General features: G+C 41.1%; 2 protein-coding genes across 2 annotated transcripts in view; one reads left to right on the top strand and one right to left on the bottom strand.

The window, feature by feature from the left end:
• Positions 1-22165, top strand: part of SPTBN5 (spectrin beta, non-erythrocytic 5) — a 108270-nt gene that overhangs the window by 48061 nt on the left and 38044 nt on the right. Inside the window, exons 35-41 of the mRNA XM_009473764.2 lie at positions 485-688; positions 1921-2070; positions 13172-13276; positions 14217-14402; positions 18570-18725; positions 19358-19549; positions 20185-20280. Of these exons, the coding sequence (XP_009472039.2) occupies positions 485-688; positions 1921-2070; positions 13172-13276; positions 14217-14402; positions 18570-18725; positions 19358-19549; positions 20185-20280 (1089 nt within the window). The remainder of the gene's footprint in view (positions 1-484; positions 689-1920; positions 2071-13171; positions 13277-14216; positions 14403-18569; positions 18726-19357; positions 19550-20184; positions 20281-22165) is intronic.
• The window catches only part of LOC104020445 (acyl-coenzyme A thioesterase 1), a 126243-nt gene continuing 111282 nt past the window's right edge, over positions 7205-22165 (bottom strand). Inside the window, exons 20-21 of the transcript XR_015701952.1 lie at positions 11575-11780; positions 7205-7274 (exon numbers count right to left, since the gene is read on the bottom strand). The gene's annotated coding sequence lies outside the window, so the exon portion shown is untranslated. The remainder of the gene's footprint in view (positions 7275-11574; positions 11781-22165) is intronic.

Raw genomic sequence — 22165 nt, 5'->3', positions numbered from 1 at the left:
CACCTCTATTAGAGTGAGCTTTTTTTTTTTCACCTGAAAATTCTCACTCTCATTTTAGAATATGTGTACAACTTAAGTTTCAAATAGGCTTGTATTAGCCAAAGCTAAGTCACAGAAAAACATGGTGATATTGTTTTATCCTCTGTGAAGGAATAACACCAGAAAACACTTAAAAGAATGATCGACTAAAGGGCAATAAATGGTATCATGTTGTCATTAATGTGATATGACACAGTCTGGTTATAATTATGATATTACAAAACATGTATGATTTAACACAGTATGTAGAAATTCCTGCAGTCATGTTATCCACCCTTGTTAAAATTCATAGAAGTACTCTAAGTGCTAATGAAATGTTTTCTTTCTTATCTGTGATTTTATTACCTATCATTCACTTGAAGTTGAACAGTCAGCCTATGATTTTCCTGTCTGATAACCCAAGCTTGAGCTCTAACCTCAACTTTCACATTTTCTTGGGTTCCAGGTGTGGGACTATTTCTCATGGACAGCAGAAATAATAAGAGAAATGAGAGCCAAGGAGACTATTCGGGACATATCTACTAGCAGCCTGAGACTTACCCAGCATCAACAGCTACTGGCAGAGATTGAAGCACGAGAAGAGAAGTATAATCATGTTGTACAGCTAGGACAGTCACTCTTGCAACATGAGGAAATAGAATCAAGAGAGGTAACTGAAACTCGTTTGAGTTCAGTCACACACATTCAGCTACTCAACACCAGTGTAACTACCATTCTGTACTATATCGCGCTGTAAGCATACAAATGCATGTGTACACTCACACATATCCATATGCATGACATACATACATTTGCCTCAGTGTGTTACCTAGCTTGGGCATAAAAACATCTGTTCCATTTTTTACCTCAGCAATAGATGAGTGCTGGCATCTCCTGAGGGCTCGCTGCAGGAGCTAGGCTTATTCGAGAAGTTCGCTATGCTCTGAACAATGGAGATAATTCCACCCACTTCCCAAACTGGGTTTTCACACAAATACTATACTTCACATTACAGTGCTATATCCATACTGGACCAGGCTGGACAAAAACCTGTCAACCAAAGAATGAAAACGCTCAAACGTATGAGAGAGTTTAAAGATTAATTGAAACATTTTCTGTAGTAATGAATTATGCTGGTATATTTAGCTCCCTGGAAATTAAAGATGGAAATCAAAATGTCAGTTTACTCAAGACAAATAGCTTCTAAGATTCTCCCAGCATCATTTCTTTTCCAGTACCTACTAGTTTACTTCTCCCCTGACAATTCATTACCATGTCTCTTGAATGTCTTCAGAAAACTGCAGAGTTTGTGCAAATTACTCTCCCAAGCTATTTCCTGAAAATTTGTTGAATATTGCAATGCATTACTATAGTAACTGGAAATCTTCCTGACTGTAAAGTTCTTTGCCTGTAGAAAAATGTAGGAAAAAATTATTTATAGAAGGTCTGTGGATATAGTGTTTGGAAGCCAAAATTACATGAACTGTAACATTGAGGCATGTAGTCCCTGATTAGGAGAATATGCTATGTTGATAACTTATTTAAGTATCTGTCCTATCCCAATTTGAAGTGCTATAATTGCACCATTATGGCTAAAGATAATGGAGAATTAGGATTTGATTCTAGAAGGTACACTTGAGAAACAGTTACCTACCTTTGCTCTTGGCTTTGACTGCTATATATGGTGTAAGAAGCACTCCTCCATTCCTGAAATGAGGCACCTCTGATTATCTCTCTGCCCAAATATAAGTGCTAGAACTTATTTTACTTTTTTCTGTTTGATAATTTTGTTACAATTTAAGGTGCTTATCCACCATTCCACTTAATCCTTTTTCCTCCTACCTACCGTGGTCCACGGGGTATAAAAACCAACATGAGTTTTTCATTGGAAATTGTGTTCAGATTCAGCAGAAGCTACAGGCTCTCTTGGAAGAGAAGGAAAATGTATACAATGAATGGAAACAGAAGAAGGAGTGGCTGGAGAAAATACACCAAGAACAAATGTTCTACAAGGATTGGGATCACCTGGACATGCTCCTGAATTCACAGGAGGTACGTGAATTATAAACTTAAAATAACCAGTTAAACTCTTCAATCATTTGAACTCTTCCAAACTAAAAGGGGCACTACTATTCACCTACAACTTTAAATCCTTGAGTCTGTGTATAGACAAGACACTCTTTTTATTGTTATTGTTTGCATTGTGGTATCACTTGAAGACTGTAGCAGTGTACAAGACACCCCCCCCCCCCCCCCCCTTTCTTCTGTGTGGAACCAGAAACAAAAAGATGATCCTTGCCTGGACAATAGTTCATTGCAAATAAACATAAGAGCTAACAGATGAAGAGTCACAACAGAAGAGGGAGACAATGATCCAGTATTAGTCAGCTTTACAAACAGATCACAACATACCAACTGCTTAACCACTGGCAAATTTTTTTGTAGGCTTCAGAGAGAAGGGAAATTGTGAAGAGGGTTTGAAGGAGGACAGGGAGATTACTTTGCAGGTGTTGCTGGAAACCTCACCCCAGGCAGAGGGTTAGTGCTGGGGAAATGCAACCAGTGGAAAATGAATGTTGGCAGTGTGAGTTAATCCAGGAAAAGGAATTGACTTCTCAGTTCTCAAGGGAGTTGGCAGCAGTGTGGAGAACAACTATGAAAGAATTTGTTTGTAAAGAATATTAGTTTCTGTTTGATGCAGTAGAGAAAGATGAGCTAGTGAAAAAAGCTCTCTCTTTTCATGAGGGCTGATACAGTTAATGCAAAGAGACAGAAGGATGTTCTTATTATCATAATTTTGCAGATCTTGAAATAGATTTTTTTCACTAATATTAGATTATATTTTGTCTTTCTTGCACTTTCCTGGATTCATGGAACTATTTAAAAAGGTTCCAGCTTGAGGACTGACATTTGCTATTACAAAACTTAGTGCAGAATTCAGAAGTCTTTTCCAGTCACTCTCTGCAAATTCATGGATTGATAGATTACTGTAACTGTTCTGAGACTTGGCACGCAAACCACATTGATGGGTTGAAGGTTGCCAAATGGAAGGGTTCAAGCAAAGCTGAAGGAGGTTGTACCTCTGGGTCATTTCTTATTAAGGAAAAATTATTCTTAAGTCACCAAGAGCACTGGCGGTATAATGGTTCTCGGTTTGTGCTGAGCTCTGTTTTCTGCAAGTGCTTTGCCACTGGCACCAAATTTTTCAGAAAATTGGTGCTGAGCTGTGCCATGAAGTAATACGTAACCTTTTGGGACACATGGGCTTGAAGCCTTCTGCTACTCACTCCTTGAAGGAAATACATATCTTTATAATGCCATATGTCTCCTCCTTCACTGACATCACTGAGCTACCACAATGCCTAGAAAAGACTGTTATGGATTAGCGCTCAAATTTAATCCAGGAAATGTATAAGTGCTGTCAGGTGGGAAGAAGAGAGACTGGATTTGTTCATATCCAAGGATGCAAACAAACAAATCCTCAATGAGCTGTGAGCATTCAGGATGAGTTTCAGCTCTCACTACTCTGAATGCACCAATCAGGCTGATACTGGGAACAGCTTTCCTTTGAGGAATTACGAGCTTTCCTCCATCATGATGACTCAGTCCTGTGTTGTCCATTCTTGTCATCTTGGTTTTAACCCACAGTTGACACTGAGCAAAAGTACCATGAAGAAAAGGCAGCTGCCCAGGAACATCAGCCTGCCTCAGAGCTAGAGAGTATTGGTGAAAGCACATCTCAGCTGTACTTCACAAATTCCACTGCTACCTGCTCATTTTAAATCATATTTTACTGTCTTTAAGTCAGTTTTACTGATTTGAGACCTGGCAATGTTGGCGATTGCCTCAGTGTCCAGAGCAGTGGCAGTCCACATTGAGTATAAATACAGAGTGATGCAGGTTTAGGCTATTATACTGCTGAGAAGACAGAGACTACATGTATTTACATACAAAATAAGCTGTATCTTTGAAGAATTTATGGGATAAAATCAATAAAGAAAGCAAATTGTTGTGAGAAGAGGCTCATTTGCTGCTGTTCATGGAAGAACAGGAAGGAATTTACCTTCTACTGGATTCTAGTCCTTCCTTAATATACAGTGCATCAACCTGGCCCTGAATAGAAATGGCAATATTGTTCTGATTCCTCTACAGCTGGAATTCCTGTATTCCCAGAATATCCCCCATTGCTTTTGTTCTCTCATCTCTAAGTGTGATCATTCTTCAAAAGGGTTATTCCTGTGCTGCAGGACTCCCATCTAAATGAGGGACAAATAGGAAGAACTGCAAAGCTGTCTTTTGCAGCTGCCACCATCTGCCTCATGGGTCAGTATATACAATCTGACAGTGAACTGAGGTTCCATAGTCACTATTTGTATTTTACTTCTCTGCATTCAAAGAACAATCAGAAGAGGAATGGATGGAGCTTTATTACTACTATATGGAGTTAAAATGTGGCTGCATAGTGATGCAGACTCTGCTCCCTAGGGAGACAGGCAGGAGGGTAGGAAAGCAGTCCTTACAAACACGTTTTCAAAAAGTATTCAGCCAAGACAACAATTGAAGACTCCCAAACCACTTTCCCAATGGGAATATTGTCATTTGCTGCTTTCAGAAAGGACAAAAGCATACACACATTCAAAAAAGATTCCTATCAGGCAAATAAATATAAGCAATCTCTCCACCCCTTGTGTTTCTTCTGACTTTTGTGTTTGAGGCAAAGCTCAGTTACGTGCATTTCACTTTGCCCGTCTGCAAAATATGTGTGTAAGAAAGCGGCTTCTGTCATCCCATAATTTTTGGATCCTGTTTTCCCAGTGCTTCATATGCCTTAGACCAAGTCTCTCCCCCAGCAGCAAGGAACAGGGGAAGGAAGAAAGCAACAGAGGAGTGTTTTAAACTAAGAACTACTACTGAGAACTGCTCTCTCATTCGCTGTCTGTGCCAGTGTGACAGGTTTGACTTTATGCCAGCATCTTATATTACATCCAAGTTACTTAAACCTTCGAAGGATTTCTGCAGAATTTAGTCTAGGATTGTTCTATGCTAAAGAAAATAGAGCACATGTGGAGAAAATTAGGCAAACGTCTATCTTTTTGAATTTTTTTTTATTATGAATTCAGTTGTGCCATTACATGGAACTGTTGTAGGAAACTCTCCTAAGACCTGCAAACTGAGATCTTGCCATTTGGAGTGCAGAGAAGCAACAGCTGAAAAAGAGAAGGAAGAAAAAAAAAAATCATTTTTGCTTTGAGCAGAAGCAGTGTCCAGTACACTCTGCTCCGTTCTAAACTTTTCACAGCAGCAGATGCATTGCTTAGGTTAGCTGCTTTCCTTTTTTTCACAGATGAAATAACAGCGAGTTCGCAGGCTGTCTCTGGCAGGCGTTTTTGGCTCCCTCCTACTCTGTCTGCAGTCTCACTGTCAGAACACTCAGGGAGCAGAGCCTCATGCTCCGTAATTTATCTTTCTGCCCGTCCCACTCTCATATCACTTTGCAGACGTGACAGGCAGTGGTAGCAGTATTAGAAGAGCTGTGCGTTTTTATTTTGAATGTGGATTTTTTTAGTTTATAATTTTTTTCTTGGAGAATGTTTATTCATCTCTCATTCCTTTGCTTCAGAGGAAGAATGGAAATTTTCAGTGCCAAAGGAAAAAGGATTAGGAGTTGGTTTTAAAAACAGGAGGAAAGGCAAGCTTCTGTAGCTTTGATTTTTGCATCGGATAGGACTAAGCTTCAGAATGTCATGCAGGGACCATCGCTGCAAACTTTCATCTGCAACCTATGTCTCCACTGCGGAAGTGATGCTGTCTTCCAGCAGAATGACCCCACCTCCTCCTTTTGAATCTGCTGTGCGGGACAGGCCTTTTCAAAAGATGCCAGCATCAGCATGGCTTCCTCCCACTGGTCAATCAGTTGCAGAGCTTGCTCCAGGAAATGCCAGCTCACCACCGAGCAGTGTGTCTTCTGGAGCTTACTGTTCAAGGCTAGATGTCGTCCTGGCACAAACAGACCGGAGGAAAGGTTTTGGGAGTGCTAGTCACTGTGTCAACCCTTCTGATGAGACATCCAGGTGTTCCAGTCCTCCCAGGGACCCTCGGAGCCATGGATATGGGCATTCTGGCACTCGGTCAACATCTGCATCTTACAAGCAATATTCCGAAAGAGAAAAAAATGTTCGTCATATTTCTCCTGAAAAAAACAATCCCTTGAAGCTTGCTGTATCTTTGCCCTCTGATGTCCTTTCCTGCAAAGCTCCACCAAGCTGGACATCACGCCTAGACGTTGATCTGTCTGCTATTCCAGCTGTTTCTACACTCTGCAGCAAAAATCTGCATGCATCCCTGGAACCTTGTGATTCTCTCCCACCCCAACAAGGCTGTAGCCAGTGCAATGTACAAATGCCAGACCTCCATGCTTCAATGAAGCTTTACATTTCAACTTGCAGCTTGACGATAAAGCCTTTTCGAGCAGATTCCCATGAAAGCAGCCATGCTCATTCAGGTCTGCTCATGTCACAATTAGAGAAGGTGCCTGAAACTCCAGCTGGTCTTCCAACAGGATCCCATAAACCAAAACAAGGCTTCCCTTCAGGTGGGTCTCCAGCTCTTCAGATCACAAGATTTCATGTGACTTCCTCTAAATATCCTGGCCTTCCCCAGCAGACTGTCTCCAGAGATATATGGCTGTCCCCAGCTGTGTTGACTGGAAGAGAAAATTCAGCTAGTGGGAATGAGGTCACAAGCAAGGATTTAAATCCAGAGCTGATTATCTTTCAAAACCACCCTTCATCTAGGCCAGAGTTTAGGAAGACTCCATGTGATGGTCTAACACCTGCTCACCACAAGGTTTCCAAAATCACCCTGATACTTGCTGCCCCTTGGACTGCTATGCCTATCCAGGTGGTAAGAGAATTCAGAAGAAGCCCAAGTCCAACAATCTCTATCAAAACACATGATTCAGATATAGTTGGTCCACCCTTTCACCCCGTGGAGATTGGAGCTGGCCTCTCTCTATCAGTGAATCCAGTTTGCTGCTCAGGATTGCTTTCTAGCCATTGGGCAAGATCTGGTTTGAGACCTTCCCAGGAAACATGCACTCTAAAAAGTGTATGCCCTGACAACCTTTTGACAAACATACCAGCTCACACCACATCTTCAACTCACAGAGACACGGAGGGTGCATGGTGTCCATCTATTGCTGTCAACATTGCATCCTTTGGATCTGGAAGGAGAGTGGTGAAGATTTCCATTCCATTCTAGGAACATTTGCAAACAGAAGTTTTAAGTTATGTTAATCAAGCCACGTGGATTTCTTTTTGTATGCTTCCTGCGATGTTCCCACTCCCTAGAGACAACTTATGGGACAATCAGAAAGCTACTCGTGTTCTGCTGTCACCAAGGCTGCAGCTATAGCTTGATGCATCCTAAATGACGCTGAGTGCTCTGATCTGATTGAGCACTTAACAAGTGTTTCATTTTAACCATTAGAGTACTATTGTCAACATGACATGCTCAATGCTATGCGTGTGCTTACAGATTTCGCATAATGGGGCCATAGTGCTCAGCAGTTTGAAGGTTCAGGGCCAAGAACTGGTTTTCTTCTCTGCTAGTCAGTCTGGGACCTGGGACAAATCCTCAGTGTAGTTTTTCTTAGATTTTTCTGTTTCACTGTTTCCATTTTCTTACTTGTCAGATTATGCTATATTTCTAAATTACTAATTCCTGGGTTTGTAATTTTTAAAAGTAATACTTGTTTTCAAAACGCAAAATATTTAAGTGTATAGGAAGAAATCACTTTTTCCCCTTAGAAAAAGAGAGGTACCACCCTGTCCTGAGGGAAATGAAGGGAATTTAGTCTCCACAGCATCTCAAATTTTTATATCCCAGCAAAGTTTCTAGCAGTGAAACTATGGGGAGTTTAAAAGGAATTTAGTCTGCCTTCAGACAAATGTTTCATAAGTAAATACTTTAATGATGATGATGTATGTGCATAGGATTCTGATCTAACACCTACTACTTACAGGATAGGGGTCAAGCTTGCGAATTTTGAAGAAGGAGGGGATAGGTGGGGGGAAGGGATCGTAGCAGTTATGGGAAAACAAACACTGACTTCTCTCTGTGCTTTTCCCATGTACATTTCCAATATCAGATAATTATATTCTTATGCCGATGAGACAGCATGCAGTAGGAGGGAGGAAGAATTTTAAATATGTTTAACATTAGAATTTCGTGTCTAGATTGTGAGGTCAGAGGCCAATAATATAGTGATGTCAGTGTATGTATTTTTTTTATAAACAACTTCAGTGTGTTTTATTCCACTTATGGTTATAGTATGATACCTTGTTATAACTTTTACTGAAATGAAGCATAGTACAACATATTTGTGAACCATATATAATCATGGTATTAAGCACATTTATTTACTTTACTAAAACAATTTATTTTTTTTATTAATTCTTTTTTGTATTTACTTTTATCAGAAGTAAGTCAAATCAAACCTTGTTGTGATCTATCTGCACAGAGAGTTTGGACTTGATTACTTGCTTTAAGTGAAGGCATTTAAAACTGGGAGCAATTCTGGCTTTCAGTATATGCTTAGAGCTGAAAGATTTTCAGTGGAGTTCCAGCAATCTCAGCAGCAAGCCCAGGGCAGGCAGTGGGGGGCAAAATCTGTGGAACTTGTTATACTGTGAAGAGCAGAAGCAGGAGAAGGGAGTGGATTTGCACAAATAATTAAAATAGTTTTTCTTCTACAGAAATAAAAATGACACTTCTTAGAAGACAGATTTCTTTTGGGGCTGTGTCAGCTTCCAGTGTGTATGAATGTGAAGTTGTGGCATCCAGAGAAGACAGTTATACTAATGACTAAAATGTTTCATTCAGTATTTCTCCAAAAGCTAGAGCTGGCCTGTGCTGTCACATAAGAGGTCTTATGACAGTGTGGCTAAATCTGTGCAATGAGCTCAGCAATAGTGAAAAACTCCAGTTATGTAGGGTTAAAACCTCTGTTTCTGTGCTTTGCATTGTTAATAACTTGGCTATTTGTTACATGTTACATTTCAAATCTCAAAAAGGGCCAAGTCCATTTTGTGGTTTTAAGCATCTTTGCAAGTCTTCACTTAAAAACAAGTCCACTATATAGTGAGTGGTCAAGTCTTCGGTGCTTTTTGTGGCTGAGCATTAAATTCTTGATGATGGGCCATGATTCATAACAGCAACAAACTTGAAAGAAAGTTTATATCTGCTGTGTGCTGTGGGAGACTCTGGTAGGTTACCTGAGAAGAGCTATGCAGTGTTTTGTGTTTGAAATCAATATGTCGCATTCAAAGCAGGAGTTTGGGGACCTGTCTAAAAATATGCCAAAAAGTGATGTAATTGGCCACAGGCCAGCATTGTGGTGTGGGAGCCAATTTCCATTCTGCTTTCAGATCGGTATAACAAATGCTTAAATGAAAAAAATGTTGCAGTTCTGATTCTAGCAATTGCTGTCATAAGATTTCTGTTTAAAAGACGAATGGACAGTTTTTACCTCACCAGCTCTCTAAGTAGCATTGTTAGTGTTACTGGGGCTGCTTTCTTCTAAGTGTATTGCCATCACCTCTCATGTAATATATACAGCCAGTTTTCTTTTGCACCAATTTTCTTTTTGTGCACCACTATTCATTCTCAGTATTGAAAACCTGTGTTCCCAAGAGCATTTGCACAGGCTTCTACTTGGAGGACCTGGTCCAAAGCTTTCAGAAGTCAGGAGGACTTTTTCCCACTGCTGTAACAGCTGAAGGGCTGGGGCTTTGAATGCTCAGTGTTATTTGTGTGTAGTGATTTTCAGTGGGAGCAAGGCACTGAGCACTCCAGTGGCAGCTGCTTGTGACTCACCATCCCACACCCCTGTGCCTCAGATGTCTCTGTTCTCTTTTTCCAAAGAAAATAACCATCTTTACCAGTAGATGTCCCTTGCCTTTTTCTTCTACCACAAATATATGATCAGGAAAACTAATGGCTGACCATTTCTTCAGGTATCACAGAGTTTGCAGTTTCACTGCTAACAGTTACTAAATAAAGGTCTGGGAGTGATATGCGGAAAATTATGGGAATTTTCTGTTTCCTCAGGTAAATCTTTTTTGACCAAAAATGGTAGATAATCCACAAAATATGACAGAGAAGCTACAATGCTTTTAAAGCGGCATTTAAAACACCAAGATAGAGATGCAGCATGTGGCTGTATGTTTGTGTACCCTGAACAGGAGTGAGGTAGATTCAGCTGATTAAGTTTTTATTTCAGTGTTAGTAACAGCAGTGTAAATATGGATGGTAATTATAAGTGGTTTAACAAAACATTACAGTAGACAGACCTGGAGCCTACATGCGTGGAGATCTTCCTCCACAAGGGCAAGCCAAATCCAAAAACACTCTAAAAAAAAAAATCTGTAATAATTTCATACACTTGATGAGTAGGATAGATCAAAGGATTAAAGTTTGAATGACAGAATATCTGCCTTCTGGTGGGGGTTGTATTTAACATACAAAGGTATAACAGAGACGTTAATGTATTTCTTTAGGTATCCTGGCGATTTATGGGCCAGATTTATTAAAAACTTAGGCCTGTTGTACAGTGGCCTTCCCTGCTTCTTGACAGTGTTGACTGTGTTGGGATTTATTCACCTCTCTTCTGATACTCAACATAGATTAGTAGAGAGCAGTTTGAACATCTGGCCTGGGCATGATATTCTCTGCATTTTTCTGTATATGCAAAATATTTCTCTCATTAACTCCCCAAAAATGAACCAGAAAGTCAGGCCAAGTCTGGCTGTCAGTCCTCTTAGCCACAGTTGCCCAGGAGGGCTGAGTGGCAGCAGCAGTAACAAGGTCCATCAACCATCTAGAGATCAAGGCGACAAAGCAAGGCAACGACTGAAATCTGGGATCTGTCCGGGAGGACCAGGGCAGAGCTCAGGCCTCCCCTCAATGCAGCTCAGGCAGAGCTGGGGCCAGGGCTGAGCCTCAGAGGGACCCCCGGGTGGGAGCAGGGGGCCTGTCCAGGGGACAGTCTGGGCTGCCAGAACCTGTTGGTGCACTCAGACCCTGACAAGTAGGTGTGGATTCCCCTGCTCATAATACATGCCTGGGAAACCTTTCCTTGAGAAGATGCCCTGTGGGGTTAAACAGTTGTCCGATACTTCTGTCCAGACAATGAACATCATTACCAGTTTTCTGAAGTAGCTGCTGAAGAATATCTTTTCTCTCCTATAAAAAAATGCCCTGTCAGACTGCTATAGAACAGTAATGTTTTGCAAAGCAAGAGACATGTCTTTAGAAGTTATTTTTCCTGTGCACTTCTATGGTTTTAAGGCACAGATTTACCTATGTTCTTTACCAGCCCTCTTCTGAAACTATTAGCAATTGTGTTGTTTCACTGATTCTATTCTGTTTCTTTCCTGCCTCTGAATTCTTTCACACTATATCACTGATCTCAAATTCTTCTTCCATCTTGGCTAATTGCACTTAAGCCAGGTAGAATTACTGGTTGGAATTTCTCATCCTTATCCAAATACTTACGATTCCATGAGGTCACAGAATGGATTACACAGTGCTGTGTCCCAACTGATAAATGCAGTCCCTCATAGCAGCCTGAACTCCAAAAGTCTCTGCAGTCATGTTCACTCCACTGTGAACCTTGTCCACAGCTAGTTTTTGCTCATGTCGCATCAGAGCCTCTGGGGTTTTTGTCCTGCTGTTGTCTCGTCATTGAATAAGGGAAGAAACTGGGGATTAAAGGGAATTAAATCCACTGGAGAAGAATAAATTCCTACTGGCCTGCAGAAAAGCTTTTTTTTTTTTTTTCTTGATAATAGATAACTACATTGTTTATTCTTTTGCATTTGACAAAACCGAATGTAACAGAATGGACGGGAGAAGTAATTGGGCAATCAGTTTTCTTAATACCAGAAAAGAGTCAAGAAACACTGTGGTGCCTTAGAGATATATGTGGATTAGTTAGAAAAGGTCCTCACAGTGTTAAAAGCAAATAGTGCAGAGGTCAGTTTCCTTAAAACTGCATTTGTTATTTTAGACTGAGGTCTTTCTGCATCAGAGACTGACAGGACAGACAGTAAATAAAATTAACGCAGTTAAGTTGGAAAGACGGCCTGAAAAAAATAACAGATGTAATGCACTTGGTACAGGTGCAAGCTATGACATTTTTCAGGAATAATCAGCTGCATAAATACAAGATGGGGACAAGCTGGTCTGATAGCAGTTCTTCTGAAAAGTTTCTGGAAGCTTATAGTAGGTTGCAAGGTGAACTTGAGTTCATGGTATTGTGTAAAAGATAAGCACCATACACAGATACATACAGAAGATTACAGCTTGGAAACCACACATAAGCTCTCTACTGTCTTCACTACCTTCACTCTAGCAATGAATTATTGCTTATTGCCACTTCTTGCATCAAGTATTAGGAACCCCATTTCAAAATAAGTGGAAATGGAGAAAACCCAGAGGAGAGCAATAAGAATAATCAGAGTCAAGAAGACACAGCCTGTGTGGAATGATTGATCAGATCAGGGTAGTTTTAGCCTAGAGAAGATAGAAATCCCAGTATGCAAAAAGCCTACAAATATGTACAAGGCTGAAGAAAATGTAGAAGGAATTATCTCCTTTCTGTGATGAAGAGGGCAGTATGTAATGAGGTAAAGCATTAGCAATGCATTTTCAGGCTAGATATTTGGAAAATCTTGCTAATGGTAAAGTTAACGAAGCACTGGAATAAATTGCCCAGGGAGGCTGCAAAGTCTCTGTTATTGGAAGTCTTCTAAGAAGGAATCATACAGACATCTGTCAGACGTGACAATGTTGATTTGCTTTGGATTACAAGGATGGCTTAGACCTCTGGAATTCACTGCCAGCCTTGTGACTTAGTGATTGCGATAAGCAGTGATAGGTAACTTTCCTTAGCTGGACCTGTTAATGCTTCTCTTTCTTGCTCAAGACCATGGAGCCCTGCTATTTAATTTCCAATTTCAGTTGCCTTCTGTTCCTTTTTTTTCCTCTCAAGTGTACTCTCAACGGGAGAGTTAATACCTCTTCTCACATTTATGAATCAGGTTTATGTGATAATTAATCTACTGAGAAAAATATTAAACTATTTTTATAGATTTATTTGAAAAGCAGTGACCTTGGAAGCTCTGTGGATGAAGTAGAGCAACTGATAAGGAAACATGAGGCTTTTGAGAAGTTTCTGGCATCACAGGATGAGAAGGTACAAAAATCAACAAATATTCTACATGGCAACACATTAAATTGCTGACAGGTGTGATACTCCTGGTATGCTTGAACCAAAGAGAAAATGGGGAAGCTTAGTGAAATATGAGACAGAGAAGTGGAGAACAAGTGTTAAACACTACATGCCCAAGTCCTGCCTGTATTGTCTTGCAGTAGACAGGAAAACCACTTAGTAAGTTGAATAGTGGGATGTACCAAAAGAAATATTTAAAGCAGGCCATATTGTGTGTTAAGGATATCAGAAGTTTCTCCTTTCTTCATTAAAAAAAATCAGTGGCTTTTAAAGCAAGTAAAATACAGTAGGTCAGAGGGTATGACTTGTCTAATTATTTAAATATACATTTGGTATACAGCGTCTGTACCAAATTGGCTAGCCTCTTTGCATCTTTGGAATAGATGCTGAATTGCTCACCTGCGTGTAAAGGAATCTGCCTGGCTGGTGGCCACTGCTGTAATTCACCCAGGCTAGGGCTAAACTCAAACCTGGGGCTGTGCCTGGTTTTCCCAGAAGGAATGAGCTCCCAGAACCTGTGCCACCTGCCTGCCAGACTGATTGCTCATGTTGAGAGCTACCTTCCAACACCTGATTTCCACACAGCAATAAAACCTGAGCGCTCATGGGTGTCAGGCTTGCTCCATGATTCCATGCACTGGATGATAAGTGGCATAGAGACTTGGAGTTACAGCTTTAATTCATTTAACTAGCTATGGTGCACTACAGAGACCAATGACAAGGATGTCATAGAAGTAACATAGTACAGGGTGGGGTGGGGGGAATGCTGGTTAACTTGTCCTTGCTATTCCTGGTTCATTCCAGAAAAAAATATAATCTTTTAGGTATGGCAAGGAGCCTGTTTTTTGTTTCTTTCATACCACTTTGAAGCATAAAAGTAATTTCAGATTTGTTGCCTCCTCAGATGATGTCTCTTCAAGAACAGGCAAGCAGGCTAGAAAAGGCTGGTGGACTGGAAGGGCTAAAGATCCAGCACAAACTGAATGCCATTCATGAGAGGAAGCGGCAGATCAGGGATCTATCCCAGAGTAGGAGAGAGAAGCTGCAGACTGCCCTTATTCTGGCACTTTTCTACCAGAACTTGGAAGAGGTAAGAGGATTTTAGACTGGGATGGGGGTGGAAGACAGAGGAGCTGCCTACCTCTGTTGGATGAAGTGCTCACCCTTGCCAGAGATTAGGTGGATGGATAATCCAGTCTGGTATGGCAACTCCTGTTCTGCCACACTCATGCAAAGGGGTAGGTGCTCCAATGCCATTGTTCTTACTATACCATCGTTGTGGCATTGTGCCCATTACAGCTGCTTTACACATCAGGAGCTCTGCTAAAATAAAACTAGGAAAGGAAAACTGCCAGCTACTACCTTATGTTTCCTTTGGTGGGAAAGAAAAGATATTTCAAATCAGGGTGAATACAAAATGGAAAGCGTTATGGCAAGGATGCCAGGCTTTACCAGTGAGTTTTCACCGAAGGCCTTCAAAACAGTGCCGTAACTTAGCATAGCTCCTCAGCTACTGTAGGCTGGTCTCTGCAGAATATGTTTGTCTCTGTCTCCTGTTCTGGCCCTAGTCCTGTAAATGAGTAGCTCTGCTCCTGGCACTACTGTTGGAAAGACATACTAGGTCAGTCTTTCAAAGGGCAGCACAATGTGTGTGACTGAAAAATGTGCTAGCATCCGGTGTGCTGGCATAAGCAACAGCACACAGGCCCAGAGGGACATTTGCAAACACTGTTGCTGTTCTGGTATGCTACCCCTTCTGCCGCTGCATGCCATGGAACATCCTCCATGGTTTAAAGAAAAACTGCAGGTGCTTGTCACCTCCCAGCCCACAAAAAAGACGCATGTCCTGACACAGGTCAAATTATGATTGTGACCAAAGGCGAATGAATGCCTGTAACACAGCTGCTGCTGACAACCAAATTTATTTAAAAAAAAAAAAAAAAAAGAGTAATCTAAGGTGTAAATGGCTGCTAAATTTCCATTTACAGCACAATATATTTGGATCTCCACCCCCCCCACCCCACCAAAATAATCAAACATGTAAATACTCTCTTCTTTGGCTACACTAAAGAGCCAGAGCTGCATGCTGTTTTGTTTTAAAATGAACTTTATCAGGAATTATTTACACAGCCAAATATTAACTCATATTATTTGGCTATACTTTTCCTATCACATGAACCAGTCCACCAGCAATGGCCAGTCCACCTTGTGGACTAGCAGAGGGGAGTGGATGGAGTGGACGGTGCATTGCACAGTGCTAATATTTTCAAAAGAGCAATGTACCTCTGATGGAAAGGTCACAGAACTGCCAACATCCTCTTTGGTAGAAAAACTGTCAATGCCCTCCTAGAGATACAATCAACCCATTAGGGAGGAATACTTCTGCATTTCTTCCCATCTCTCTGTAATTGTTAAATCAGTGCTTGGGCTGGGGTCCCCCTTCATTCTTGAATCACACAATTATAGCAGAGGATCCGGTCCTGTATAGTAAGGAATGTTTCCCTTTTCTCATCCACTTTCTCCACATAAATTCAGCCAAGAGTTCTATAGGGAGTTTTTGCTCTCAAACTACCAGTTCATTTACTTCGCCAATCCAAATTCATTACCTACTGCTGTAGAATGTGAATGCCACGAATGAATTAAAAAAAAAAAAAAATCTTACAGTAATATCTATCTTCCTCGTTGTCGGGTAGAATGGAATGTTAAATTTTATTTTAATGATGTTCTGGGTGTGTATGGGTTTATATATGAGAATAGTCCCCAAAGGGATCTTAAATTGCAGAGATGAGTTTTGAGTTTAGCTGTGAAATCAATGAGGTCATTGCTTATTCTTACTTATTAGGAGAACAAGTCCCATAGCTCAGGTTCCACTCCCTTGAAAACTCTCCCTCCTGCAATCATCTTAAGTCATTTCTATTGATCAAACAGAATTTTTTGTCAGCAGAAAATAGTGATCACTGTCATCATTGAAAGTCTCCTAGTTACTCTCTAGAAGCAATTACACAGAGAGCCACAAACATCAGTACAAAGACAATACAGTCTGTGATTACTGATGAGAGGATGGAGAGCTCAACATCACATGGTCTGCTTAGAAGGCTAGCTGCTGCAGTTTGTACCCTTTTCAGGACATAGGACTTTGTTTTTCTCAGGAGATCACATACAGCTCACAAAATAGGACACACTTTCCTACAGTAGAAATAGGGTGCTTTTCTAGTCCCAAAGAAGTGAGACAGACTTATAGACTATGTCACAAAGTCTGTACCTCAGTGTTAACATGGAAGGCACACGAGCAGTTTGCTACTTAGAAATGTGTGTATTTATTTAAGTTATTGCAGAGGAAAGATCATAAAGTTGAAAGTTTTGACTTCTAAAGCTGGCTCTGAGTTTTAATACCGACTCTGAAACTTGCTTATCGTATTAGTATCACTTAACTTCCTTTCCCTTTTACCCTCTGTACAAGAGAATAAAACCCACTTACTACTTCATCTCAGAGGAGTGTGAGAGAGAATTAGTTCTTATCTCTAAATGTCTAGTTTGTGCTCTTGAGGTTACAGTAACTGATATTTTGAAAATGTAGGTTTCTAAATTGATAGTGCCCACATTTTTAATGAGTCCCATAGAAATAAGACTAGTCCCATGTGTCTACACTGAGCATAACACTAGTCTTGCTGTTGTCTTCAATAAAGTGAAAATGCCTGTCCAGACAACCATAAGTCTTTCCATAGAAAGATCTTGGGACAACAGATCAGCCTTGCTTCACATCTGAAAGTGGACATGGGTCCAGGAGAAGGATCTCTGACTCTCTAGAAGCATCCTAAGTAAGCCTTAAAATAAACCAAGCCACTAAGAGTGCAGATGTGACTTTTTCAAATGGCTTTGTTCAGTCTGTCATTAAGCCATTGCTTATTGTTAAAAGGTAGGAGAGAAATCACCCTTTAAGTGGCTATATGCAGGGGATTCATTCGTTTCTCATCCTAACTGTATGGATGAGCCTCTCCCATACACATGAGAAGTGTGGCTGGGTAATGGGAGAACGCCCTAGCTTGTGAGGAGGGTGTCAGAAATGAAAACAGCAGATGACAGTGTGCTGTCCTGGGCAACCTTGACATAAGGCTCCTGTTTGAGTCTCTAACTGTTCTTTGCAGAGGAACAGTTTCTGAAGAGCGTGCTACTACTGAAAGCTATTTCTGTTATTGTTTATAGAATTTCAGCAGCTGAAACAACACTTCAAATCATTAATTAACTGAGAAAATCCTCCAGTTGCCAAGTCCTGTGTGCATGTAGCACAGTTCCACAAGGACAGCCAAGATGCTTTGAAACTGATAAAGCTGGCTTCAATTTGCTGTTCTTGTGTTGTCAAAACATTAGGTTACCTCAGTGGTCTGAGGACAACAGGATCAGTTACAACATATGTCAAGTGTTCAGTTCTCAGTGTTTTGATGGATAGAAAATATTTCCTTCAGTGTTAAGGGCTAAAGTTTAGCAGACTTTAAAGAAAATTGTGGAAAACTTGCTATCCTATTGTCCATTTTATTCTGCATACATTTAAATCCCCTAAAAAAGAATTTCCTAAGAGAAACACATAATCCTTGCTTTGTTAGTCCTCATGGTTCACCTGCTTGTCTGAATCTGATGTTCCTGACTAGACCATTTTGAATTTTATGAAATGTAAAAGCAAATAGAGTTGTATTTGCTTTCAAATAATCTGACTAGTGCTTCACCCCATCAGTAAAGCTTTATTTGCTTTGCATTTTCCATTTAGGTCTCACAACATCACTGAGATCAGGAAATGTTAGTGCAGTTTTATAGGTGAGGCACAGAATTCTTAAGAATCTTAACCCAGCTTACAGGTAGGTCAATGACAGAGATAGGAGATGAAACTCAGAGCCCTAAATCCAAGGCTCAGCTATCATAATCTCATTTTAAACATGTCTACCATGTCAAGGCTACATATCTGCTCAAGAACTCTCTGTACCTAATCTAGAAGATTGTATAATCTGTTTATGGCTTGTGATAAAATTTGGGGTATTCAAGGAATTTTTCATTATTCTTGTGGTCAGATAAAAATTATTTTCATTCCTACCTGCTTTTATTTCCTAGCAAGTAGAATAGTTCAGAAACTGGAGAGCCACCTCGGCTGTCAGCTCCCAGCTCAATCTGCCCAGCCCAGGCATAGTTGCATAGAACAATGACATGTCCTGGGAGGAGGCCCCAGGACGGCATGTCACACTAACTCTGATGCCTCACACTGCTGCAGGCAGAAGACTGGATCAGTGAGCGCATGCAGAAGCTAGAGGATCCTTCCATACAAGATCCCAGCAATCTACATGACAAAATGAAGCTGCTGCAGAAACATCAGGTCTTTGAGGCAGAGATTCTAGCAAATGAAGAAATCATCACAGCTGTTAATAAGGTAACTCTCTGAATCTGCTAGTGTTTTTAGAGATTATTGCTGGTTATCCAAAGAAGGACAGATAGATGGAATGAAAAGGAAGGGTAGCTTGTTCACCACTTCTATATCAATTACCCTACTTGTGTGACAAGAACCCAGTTGCTATGCCATGGAAATGTAATGCTGTTAATTTACAAAAGAGAGATTTGTTAATTGCTCTATCCAGGGAACTTCCGTCTTTCCTTATTGCCTGAATAGGAAGATATCACTGACTTCTTCCTTTCCTGCGGTGATTACTCCTACAAAAGGTAAATAGGATTTCATGCCCAATTTGTGAACATTCTTGTTGAAACTGGGTGAATCACACAGCTGAAGGGCGCAATCACTTGTAATACCTCTCTTGGTGCTCCCACTCCATGAATGTCATTCTTGGCAGGGAAATATTCAAATCCTAGCGCTCTTGATTCCCTCCAGACGTAAAAGCTTTCCAGCTGAGCAGTATCATTTAGGCAGTAAGAATTTATATTAGTAATTTATTGTGCAGTCCAGGTTAGGAAAGTGAGAGAGTCCTTCTAGAGAGGTCATGTAACATGGTAATCACATTAAAAATTAGTGGCAACCTTAATTTCTAATTTCTTCTTCTGAATGTGAAGAAAGGAGAAACCCTGGTATCAAAAGGCCACCCAAAATCAGGAGAGATCCGTCGCCGAGTCCGCATGCTTCAGGAGCATTGGGAGAAGTTGAAGAGAGCTGTTGCTGCACGTGGAAAGATGCTGGAGGACAGCCGGGACTTCCTGGAATTTCTCCAGAAGGTGGACCAGGTGGAAGCCTGGATCAGGGAGAAGGTAAATGGATTCTAATATTTAACCCAAGCAGCACACTAGAGACTTGCTATTTAGCAGTGAACTTCTGATAAATGTGCCATCTTCCAGGATATTTTCTTAATGGCTTTTGCGTGGAAGAATCATGACATGTTCTACAAACAATATGGAAGGAATGATTCAACAAGTTCTAAAAATTTTCTGGAGTTTTTCCATGTCAGAGTCAGTTGGACAGTATTAGCACATGTTCTCATGTAAAATGTGCACATAAAGAAATAGTGATTATTGGTGGTCATCTCGTGTGTCTCTCTTGAGACAGAGTAATGAAAGCAGACTAGAATGGAAGACTTGAGGCATTTGGCAACTGGCACTCACTCTCATTGTGATCAAATCTGAAAGTTTCTCTTTGTAGAGAGTGAAGGAAGAGTCACTTGATCCACTAATTTTCATTCAGAGGTTGCTTCCATAATCAGTAATAGATTGGAGAGGGAGTTGGGACTAAGCCTCATAACTATCTAAATATCAGAAGACACTACTTCAGAAGCTGTAGGTCAGTGATTTACAGACACATCACAGAACCGACTGCATAAGCATTGGGACGTGCTGTGTTCTTGCGCTCTTAGCCTGAATGTTTGCCTGTCTGCTTCTTATTTTCCCAGGAAGTCATGATTAATGTAGGTGATGTGGGAAATGACTATGAACACTGCCTGCAGCTCATGAAAAAGCTGAATGAGTTCCGTGGAGCAACATCAGGGGTAAGAGGTGTTTTCCATGCACATTCCTTGTGTGGCTGGAAGCAGCAGTTACCTTTTCAGCACAGCAATATATGCAGGTAGCAAATACAGTTCCAGTACCCTGAGGAAGTGAAGGGTCAGGGGAGTAGGAAGCATTACCACTTTATAAGCCATTAAAATAGATAGAATTTTCCCTCATTGTGCCTTCTGCTTTGATGATGTCTAAGCAGAGCTGTCAGGCACTCATGACACAACCTAAAATTTTGCATTGCATTACATGACTGGAAAGCTGGCCGTGTGAGCTTGAATTTGAGCAAATTTCCAGTTTGATTCATGCAGTCCGCAAGTCACAGTGAGTTCCACCAAAAAGTGGGTTAAAAATGGTTGTTTCAGTCATGTTTGTTTGAATCTGAAAGTTGACCTGGACCTTCCATAAAAAAAAATTTACCACTTTCTCCATTTCCCTCCTTTATATCTTCCTTCCCCTCCTCCTGAGGAACAGTCAAGTTTCTCATATTCCTTCATCCAAATGAAGCACATATATTTGGGGGACTTTGTTTATACTGCATGTGTGGTAGGTCATGAATCATAACATTAATAATCAGACATTTAGTAAAACAGAGCAATGGTTTACATTTTGGATAGCAGCCATGTGACAAGACAGCTGCACAGTTCACCTTTCCGTGCTGGGACCTCTTACCCTCTTTTGTGGTGCTGAGTCATGCCAGCTGCCTCTCTTGCCCTCAGTGAGACATGCTAACCTGGGCACCAAACCTTGCAAATGCTGGGGAACAGGCCCTGCCACAACAAGGGCCTCCTTGTGATGTGCTCCAGTGTCCACCATGAGAGCTGTGAGGCCATACATCGAGGGGATGCATTTGCAGCAGCATCTTGTTCTCTGTGTTTGCGTGAACTGCTACAGATGTGGACTAACAGGTCCGAGTGTCACGCAGGAAAGATTACTGTGCTGATTTGCTAGTCTGGAAGCTGTGAAGAAGGTCTGGAAAGAGGCGTATTAGGACTTTGTGAGTGAGGCTTACTCTAATGTTCTCTCCTAATATTCTTTATCCTTTGTTTGCCTGGTATTTTGTTGCCAGTTCCTGTTATGGCAGCTCCCATCTTCTCTTTCTGTTGCCTTAAGAGCAGAAGGAGACAATCCTCTTCTATGCGAAGTAACAGTATAGATATGCCTGACACCTGGGAGAAAACCCTGAGCTCCGCTTTCCAGAGACCAGCAGAATTTTCTGTGACAGTACTGGATTTGGGTAGAGAGCCAAAATACTCAAGCTTCAGCACCACGGTATTAGTGACGTGAAGAGACCTTCATTGGCCCTTCAGTCTTCACCAGCTGAACTGTGAGCTAAGGGATGGAGCAAGGGCTCTGCTACAGGTTGTACCAGCCAAAAGGAGGATGGTGAAAGAGACAGGAACAGCCCAGTGTCCTAGTCAGCATAAGGTAGATTTTATGTGCCACAGGAAACTCTTGGCCTTAGATACTGTCAGCTTGTAGCCACTGCTCCTGTACCACTCTGAACATGACTCCTACAGAAAAAGGCTGGGACAGTGATACCTTCATAGCTGATGCTTAGTTGTACCGTACTTCATAGGGTGATACAAACAGAAGCAGGCCAGTCCTGGCCAGTGTGTGCATCCATCCAGTCTAGGTTTCCCCACTAGACAAACCTGAGGTCAGGGTAGGGAGCAATCATCCTGCATTGATAGCTGCCAAATTTTCTACTCATATTCCATCACATTGTGCTGCTATTATTTCCCAGGAGGGGAGACTGCAGGGTTTCTGTAGAATATCTGGCTGTCTGCTGGTTTCTCTTGTTTACTTTATGGCTGTGTATAATAGTAAAGCACATATGGAAGCATGCACATTGGTATGGATGTAGCATAAATAAAA

This window comes from Nipponia nippon, unplaced genomic scaffold (assembly GCF_047370975.1).
Source record: "Nipponia nippon isolate SJK-2023a ecotype South Korea unplaced genomic scaffold, ASM4737097v1 scaffold_10, whole genome shotgun sequence".
Lineage (NCBI taxonomy): Eukaryota > Metazoa > Chordata > Aves > Pelecaniformes > Threskiornithidae > Nipponia > Nipponia nippon.
Note: the sequence above shows the minus strand (reverse complement) of the source record. Positions and strands in the feature narration are given on the sequence as shown.